Below are 9136 nucleotides of genomic sequence, written 5' to 3' on the forward strand. Positions count from 1 at the left end.
AAAATAATTGTAATGTTTCGGTAGATTCCAATGAAATGTAACTGAAATACAACAATATAAATATAAACACAGTCCAGGTAAAGCAGAATACATTGCGACTAAAAATATAGTCTTAAAGATACAAACAAAAGGTGCAGGATTTAAAATGCTGCTCTAAGGATTTGAGATATTAACCAATCAGAGCACAGTATTCACACCACGTGACACAAACTTATCAACGTCAGTACATAATTTCAAACGTTCATATCTCATAATAAACTGAGAAGTACTGATGATTGTTTTCATTAGCACATTTTTTATTAAAGTCAACGGCATTACCATCAACTAGGGGAAACGTAGGATAACTAAAAAATAACAAACAATTAAAAAAATTGTGACTTAAAAGCTGGGTCGTTTAAAATTTACAAAGAAGAAAGCTTTGAATCTAAATTTACCGATTAAAAGTATTAATTTTGTATTAAATATAAGACACACGTAGATTGATACCGCGTGAGCACAATTAACTATAACAAATAATTAATACCAGTATATATTACTTTTACTTTGTATCACGAGCACACACCACATAACAGGAACACTCGATACATAAGGTTGTAAATGTAAGGCTGCTTTGCAAAGTGTACTATAATATTAAACAAGATAAAGTTAGCAAGTCAGGACTCAGTCATGTACACACTTATAGTCATTAAGCCGCGCACTGAACTTGATACGCAGTTTTAATAATCCGTAACCATGGTCATGGTAACACCACCTTAGTTCTCAACTTGACAATTTGCTTAATTTAAACTTAGAAGAAGCTTCTTGAATAGCACCTGTTTAAAAAGTAAGTTTTACAGATCCTCATCACGAAAATAAAAAAGTAAGTACGTTTCACATCACCAGTCACCATGGTAACTAAACCTTTTGTTTTTTGTTTTTCTTCGCGATCGGCTGAATATTCTCCTTCTCAGAAAGAGCAGGTTTTGTGGAGGAATGTTGAGTGTGTCGTGTAACAGCTGATACTCCGTCAACAAACTTCGTCCTGATAGGATGAGGGTCTTATTATAACCAATCAGAGCACAGTACTCACACCACGTGACACAAACCAACCAATCAGAGCACAGTACTCACACCACGTGACACAAACTAACCAATCAGAGCACAGTACTCACACCACGTGACACAAAGTAACCAATCAGAGCACAGTACTCACACCACGTGACACAAACTAACCAATCAGAGCACAGTACTCACACCACGTGACACAAAGTAACCAATCAGAGCACAGTACTCACACCACGTGACACAAAGTAACCAATCAGATCACAGTACTCACACCACGTGACACAAACTAACCAATCAGAGCACAGTACTCACACCACGTGACACAAACTAACCAATCAGAGCACAGTACTCACACCACGTGACACAAAGTAACCAATCAGAGCACAGTATTCACACCACGTGACACAAACTAACCAATCAGAGCACAGTACTCACACCACGTGACACAAACTAACCAATCAGAGCATAGTATTAACACCACGTGACATAAACTAACCAATCAGAGCACAGTACTCACACCACGTGACACAAACTAACCAATCAGAGCACAGTACTCACACCACGTGACACAAAGTAACCAATCAGAGCACAGTATTCACACCACGTGACACAAAGTAACCAATCAGAGCACAGTACTCACACCATGTGACACAAACCAACCAATCAGAGCACAGTATTCACACCACGTGACATAAACTAACCAATCAGAGCCCAGTACTCACACCACGTGACACAAACTAACCAATCAGAGCACAGTATTCACAAAAAAATATTCAATTAACCTGAAGAGAACGTTAGCATTCTGGAACATGCCATCTTTGAGGGAGACCACGACGAATTGAGAATGTTTGAAGTGAGCCCTCAACATCTGTCCGATGTTCTGAGTGTGGGACAAGTCTAGCGCTGCGTCCACCTGGAGAGAAACACGTGTCAGTATTCCCTAACAGATACGTTTTAGTATTTCCTAACAGAAACGTTTTAGTATTCCCTAACAGAAACGTTTTAGTATTCTCCTAACAGAACATTTCAGTATTCCCTAACAGAAACTTTTTAGTATTTCCTAACAGAAACATTTTAGCATTTCCTAACAGAAACGTTTTAGTATTCTCTAACAGAAACGTTTTAGTATTCCCTAACAAAAACGTTTTAGTATTCCCTAACATAAACGTTTTAGTATTTCCTAACAGAGGAGGATAATTAGTATAATTAGTATAATTAGTATAATTAGTATAATTACCTCGTCCAGAATGTATAGAGGAGCGGGTTTGAAGAGAAGAAGAGATAAGATAAGAGAGAGAGCCACTAAAGATCTCTGCCCCCCGCTCAGTTCTGTTAATGACTCTTTCCATACCTCACCAAACCCAACCTGCAATTATAAACTTTAAAGTAGACCAAGACAAAGCTACTTGTCTATGTTACTGAAGGAAGTTGGGACAAACTCTAAAGAGGAACTGCGAACCCTGATGCGGGACAGGGATATATTGAGGGGGGTTTCTGGCGTAGATCGGACTAAGCTCCGACATAGTAGTAGTAAAGTAAGGTAGTATAGGTTTACAAAGTAAGATATGTTTAGTGACAGGTCTCCCCTCCAAAGATATAAACATTAGCACTTACCTTGACTTCTAAACCATCAGTAACAGGTCTCCCCTCCAAAGATATAAACATTAGCACTTACCTTGACTTCTAAACCATCAGTAACAGGTCTCCCCTCTAAAGATATAAATATTAGCACTTACCTTGACTTCTAAACCATCAGTAACAGGTCCCCCCTCCAAAGATATAAACATTAGCACTTACCTTGACTTCTAAACCATCAGTAACAGGTCTCCCCTCCAAAGATATAAACATTAGCACTTACCTTGACTTCTAAACCATCAGTAACAAGTTTCCCCTCCAAAGATATAAACATTAGCACTTACCTTGACTTCTAAACCATCAGTAACAGGTCTCCCCTCCAAAGATATAAACATTAGCACTTACCTTGACTTCTAAACCATCAGTAACAGGACTCCCCTCCAAAGATATAAACATTAGCACTTACCTTGACTTCTAAACCATCAGTAACAGGTCCCCCCTCCAAAGGTATAAACATTAGCACTTACCTTGACTTCTGAACCATCAGTAACAGGTCTCCCCTCCAAACATATAAACATTAGCACTTACCTTGACTTCTAAACCATCAGTAACAGGTCTCCCCTCCAAAGATATAAACATTAGCACTTACCTTGACTTCTAAACCATCAGTAACAGGTCTCCCCTCCAAAGATATAAACATTAGCACTTACCTTGACTTCTAAACCATCAGTAACAGGTCTCCCCTCCAAAGATATAAACATTAGCACTTACCTTGACTTCTAAACCATCAGTAACAGGTCTCCCCGCCAAAGATATAAACATTAGCACTTACCTTGACTTCTAAACCATCAGTAACAGGTCTCCCCTCCAAAGATATAAACATTAGCACTTACCTTGACTTCTAAACCATCAGTAACAGGACTCCCCTCCAAAGATATAAACATTAGCACTTACCTTGACTTCTAAACCATCAGTAACAGGTCTCCCCTCCAAAGATATAAACATTAGCACTTACCTTGACTTCTAAACCATCAGTAACAGGTCTCCCCTCCAAAGATATAAACATTAGCACTTACCTTGACTTCTAAACCATCAGTAACAGGTCTCCCCTCTAAAGATATAAACATTAGCACTTACCTTGACTTCTAAACCATCAGTAACAGGTCCCCCCTACAAAGATATAAACATTAGCACTTACCTTGACTTCTAAACCATCAGTAACAGGACTCCCCTCCAAAGATATAAACATTAGCACTTACCTTGACTTCTAAACCATCAGTAACAGGTCTCCCCTCCAAAGATATAAACATTAGCACTTACCTTGACTTCTAAACCATCAGTAACAGGTCTCCCCTCCAAAGATATAAACATTAGCACTTACCTTGACTTCTAAACCATCAGTAACAGGTCTCCCCTCCAAAGATATAAACATTAGCACTTACCTTGACTTCTAAACCATCAGTAACAGGTCTCCCCTCCAAACATATAAACATTAGCACTTACCTTGACTTCTAAACCATCAGTAACAGGTCTCCCCTCCAAAGATATAAACATTAGCACTTACCTTGACTTCTAAACCATCAGTAACAGGTCTCCCCTCCAAAGATATAAACATTAGCACTTACCTTGACTTCTAAACCATCAGTAACAGGTCTCCCCTCCAAAGATATAAACATTAGCACTTACCTTGACTTCTAAACCATCAGTAACAGGTCTCCCCGCCAAAGATATAAACATTAGCACTTACCTTGACTTCTAAACCATCAGTAACAGGTCTCCCCTCCAAAGATATAAACATTAGCACTTACCTTGACTTCTAAACCATCAGTAACAGGACTCCCCTCCAAAGATATAAACATTAGCACTTACCTTGACTTCTAAACCATCAGTAACAGGTCTCCCCTCCAAAGATATAAACATTAGCACTTACCTTGACTTCTAAACCATCAGTAACAGGTCTCCCCTCCAAAGATATAAACATTAGCACTTACCTTGACTTCTAAACCATCAGTAACAGGTCTCCCCTCTAAAGATATAAACATTAGCACTTACCTTGACTTCTAAACCATCAGTAACAGGTCCCCCCTACAAAGATATAAACATTAGCACTTACCTTGACTTCTAAACCATCAGTAACAGGACTCCCCTCCAAAGATATAAACATTAGCACTTACCTTGACTTCTAAACCATCAGTAACAGGTCTCCCCTCCAAAGATATAAACATTAGCACTTACCTTGACTTCTAAACCATCAGTAACAGGTCTCCCCTCCAAAGATATAAACATTAGCACTTACCTTGACTTCTAAACCATCAGTAACAGGTCTCCCCTCCAAAGATATAAACATTAGCACTTACCTTGACTTCTAAACCATCAGTAACAGGTCTCCCCTCCAAAGATATAAACATTAGCACTTACCTTGACTTCTAAACCATCAGTAACAGGTCTCCCCTCCAAAGATATAAACATTAGCACTTACCTTGACTTCTAAACCATCAGTAACAGGTCTCCCCTCCAAAGATATAAACATTAGCACTTACCTTGACTTCTAAACCATCAGTAACAGGTCTCCCCTCCAAAGATATAAACATTAGCACTTACCTTGACTTCTAAACCATCAGTAACAGGTCTCCCCTCCAAAGATATAAACATTAGCACTTACCTTGACTTCTAAACCATCAGTAACAGGTCTCCCCTCCAAAGATATAAACATTAGCACTTACCTTGACTTCTAAACCATCAGTAACAGGTCTCCCCTCCAAAGATATAAACATTAGCACTTACCTTGACTTCTAAACCATCAGTAACAGGTCTCCCCTCCAAATATATAAACATTAGCACTTACCTTGACTTCTAAACCATTAGTAACAGGTCTCCCCTCCAAAGATATAAACATTAGCACTTACCTTGACTTCTAAACCATCAGTAACAGGTCCCCCCTCCAAAGATATAAACATTAGCACTTACCTTGACTTCTAAACCATCAGTAACAGGTCTCCCCTCCAAAGATATAAACATTAGCACTTACCTTGACTTCTAGACCATCAGTAACAGGTCTCCCCTCCAAAGATATAAACATTAGCACTTACCTTGACTTCTAAACCATCAGTAACAGGTCTCCCCTCCAAAGATATAAACATTAGCACTTACCTTGACTTCTAAACCATCAGTAACAGGTCTCCCCTCCAAAGATATAAACATTAGCACTTACCTTGACTTCTAAACCATCAGTAACAGGTCTCCCCTCCAAAGATATAAACATTAGCACTTACCTTGACTTCTAAACCATCAGTAACAGGTCTCCCCTCCAAAGATATAAACATTAGCACTTACCTTGACTTCTAAACCATCAGTAACAGGTCTCCCCTCCAAAGATATAAACATTAGCACTTACCTTGACTTCTAAACCATCAGTAACAGGTCTCCCCTCCAAAGATATAAACATTAGCACTTACCTTGACTTCTAAACCATCAGTAACAGGTCTCCCCTCCAAAGATATAAACATTAGCACTTACCTTGACTTCTAAACCATCAGTAACAGGTCTCCCCTCCAAAGATATAAACATTAGCACTTACCTTGACTTCTAAACCATCAGTAACAGGTCTCCCCTCCAAAGATATAAACATTAGCACTTACCTTGACTTCTAAACCATCAGTAACAGGTCTCCCCTCCAAAGATATAAACATTAGCACTTACCTTGACTTCTAAACCATCAGTAACAGGTCTCCCCTCCAAAGATATAAACATTAGCACTTACCTTGACTTCTAAACCATCAGTAACAGGTCTCCCCTCCAAAGATATAAACATTAGCACTTACCTTGACTTCTAAACCATCAGTAACAGGTCTCCCCTCCAAAGATATAAACATTAGCACTTACCTTGACTTCTAAACCATCAGTAACAGGTCTCCCCTCCAAAGATATAAACATTAGCACTTACCTTGACTTCTAAACCATCAGTAACAGGTCCCCCCTCCAAAGATATTAACATTAGCACTTACCTTGACTTCTAAACCATCAGTAACAGGTCTCCCCTCCAAAGATATAAACATTAGCACTCACCTTGACTTCTTAACCATCAGTAACAGGTCTCCCCTCCAAAGATATAAACATTAGCACTTACCTTGACTTCTAAACCATCAGTAACAGGTCTCCCCTCCAAAGATATAAACATTAGCACTTACCTTGACTTCTAAACCATCAGTAACAGGTCTCCCCTCCAAAGATATAAACATTAGCACTTACCTTGACTTCTAAACCATCAGTAACAGGTCTCCCCTCCAAAGATATAAACATTAGCACTCACCTTGACTTCTTAACCATCAGTAACAGGTCTCCCCTCCAAAGATATAAACATTAGCACTTACCTTGACTTCTAAACCATCAGTAACAGGTCTCCCCTCCAAAGATATAAACATTAGCACTTACCTTGACTTCTAAACCATCAGTAACAGGTCTCCCCTCCAAAGATATAAACATTAGCACTTACCTTGACTTCTAAACCATCAGTAACAGGTCTCCCCTCCAAAGATATAAACATTAGCACTTACCTTGACTTCTAAACCATCAGTAACAGGTCTCCCCTCCAAAGATATAAACATTAGCACTTACCTTGACTTCTTAACCATCAGTAACAGGTCTCCCCTCCAAAGATATAAACATTAGCACTTACCTTGACTTCTAAACCATCAGTAACAGGTCTCCCCTCCAAAGATATAAACATTAGCACTTACCTTGACTTCTAAACCATCAGTAACAGGTCTCCCCTCCAAAGATATAAACATTAGCACTTACCTTGACTTCTAAACCATCAGTAACAGGTCTCCCCTCCAAAGATATAAACATTAGCACTTACCTTGACTTCTAAACCATCAGTAACAGGTCTCCCCTCCAAAGATATAAACATTAGCACTTACCTTGACTTCTAAACCATCAGTAACAGGTCTCCCATCCAAAGATATAAACATTAGCACTTACCTTGACTTCTAAACCATCAGTAACAGGTCTCCCCTCCAAAGATATAAACATTAGCACTTACCTTGACTTCTAAACCATCAGTAACAGGTCTCCCCTCCAAAGATATAAACATTAGCACTTACCTTGACTTCTAGACCATCAGTAACAGGTCTCCCCTCCAAAGTCTGCAGTTTAACCCTCGCTCCAGGAAGCAGCGTAGAGAATATAGAGCCGAAATCCTTGTTCACCTGCTCCCAGGCTCTCCTGACTGCTCTGTTCTTCTTCTCGTCCAGCTCCTTGATCACCTTGTTTATCTTGTGCTTGTCGTTAGTCACAATGTCCTTCCTTTTCACCAGGTCGATGTACCGTTTCTCCGCTTCTCCTAGCAGGTGCATTGCTCTCATGTTCACATTCTTGGACAGTTTATCTTTACTTGCCTTCAGACGCTCCAACTTCTTATCACTTTCTTTCAGGTCCTGTTTCTCAAAGTCGTAGGCAGTGTCCCTCTGTCCGAAGTACTGCTTCTCAGAAGCAATCCACTCATAGTTGTTGAGGTAATACTGGACCTGCTGCTTTGCTTCGCTCGCTTCCTTGTTCAGTTTACTCAGCTTGTGAGTCAGCTCCTTCAGCTTTATCCCGCAGCTACTTATCAGCTTCTCCGCTGCTTTCTGCTCCTTCACAAAGTTCTCTATCTCAGCAGAACACTGTTGTATCAGTTCACGCTGAGCCCCAAGTTCAGCAGCCAGTGTCTCCCTCACCGCCGCGCACTCAGTTAGCTTTAACTGGGCTCCCTCCACAAGCTCCTGAGCAGCAGCTATAGCCTCCTCGCATTTAGGCAGCTGCTCTCGCAGACCCTCCACTCCTTAGCTAGTTCACTGCTCACCTCCAACTCTAGTTCTTTCAACTTGTTCACCTTTGCTTTCGCCTCCTTCGAACACTTGTTTAATTTACTCTTTGCGTCTAATATCCTCCTCTCCGACTTCTTCAGTTCTTTCTCTTGTTCAGATTTGAAGTTCTTCATCTTAGCTTCCACTTCCGCGCACTTCTTTAAGAGACTCTTTTCTTTGTCGTTAAAATTATCTACAATTTCCTTTTGCTTTGCAAGGTCCTCCTTAGTCCTCCTCAACTCCTCTATGTCTTTGTAGTGAGAGGTCTGCTTCAATCTTTCTTCTAATAAATCACGCTCGTGCTTCTTCAACCTCAGCTGTCCTGTCAGTTCCTCCCACTGGTGAACAACTCTTTCCATTTTACTCAACTCTCCCTCTACCTGTCTGTACTGCTCTTTGTACTAAGTGAGATCAGATCTGGACTGTTTGCAGGCAGAGAGTTCTTTAAGAACACATCTAGAAGTGTTCCTGGACCCTCCCGTTAGAGTACCTGCCGGATCGTATACATCTCCCTCCAGAGTAATAACCTTCCTCTTCACTGACTTGTCGAATGCTACTTTCTTAGCTTGCTCCTTAGTTTTACAGATGAGAACTCCTCCTCCTCCTCCTCCTCCTCCTCCCCCTCCTCCTCCTCCTCCTCCTCCTCCTCCTCCTCCTCCTCCTCCTCCTCC

At 40.3% G+C, this 9136-nt stretch overlaps 1 protein-coding gene across 1 annotated transcript; it reads right to left on the reverse strand.

Annotated features, from left to right (window-relative positions):
- Positions 1–757: 757 nt before the first annotated feature.
- On the reverse strand, positions 758–8824 carry LOC134826778 (structural maintenance of chromosomes protein 2-like). Its single transcript, XM_063839274.1, has 5 exons — positions 8530–8824; positions 7722–8440; positions 2282–2410; positions 1827–1957; positions 758–1021 (listed from the first exon to the last, which is right to left on the reverse strand). The coding sequence occupies exons 1-5, from the start codon at positions 8822–8824 to the stop codon at positions 895–897; spliced, it is 1401 nt and encodes a 466-aa protein (XP_063695344.1). The 3' UTR covers positions 758–894.
- Between the last annotated feature and the right edge of the window lie 312 nt (positions 8825–9136).

This window comes from Bolinopsis microptera, chromosome 2 (genome assembly GCF_026151205.1).
Source record: "Bolinopsis microptera isolate Bmic1 chromosome 2, MBARI_Bmic_1.0, whole genome shotgun sequence".
Taxonomy (NCBI): domain Eukaryota; kingdom Metazoa; phylum Ctenophora; class Tentaculata; order Lobata; family Bolinopsidae; genus Bolinopsis; species Bolinopsis microptera.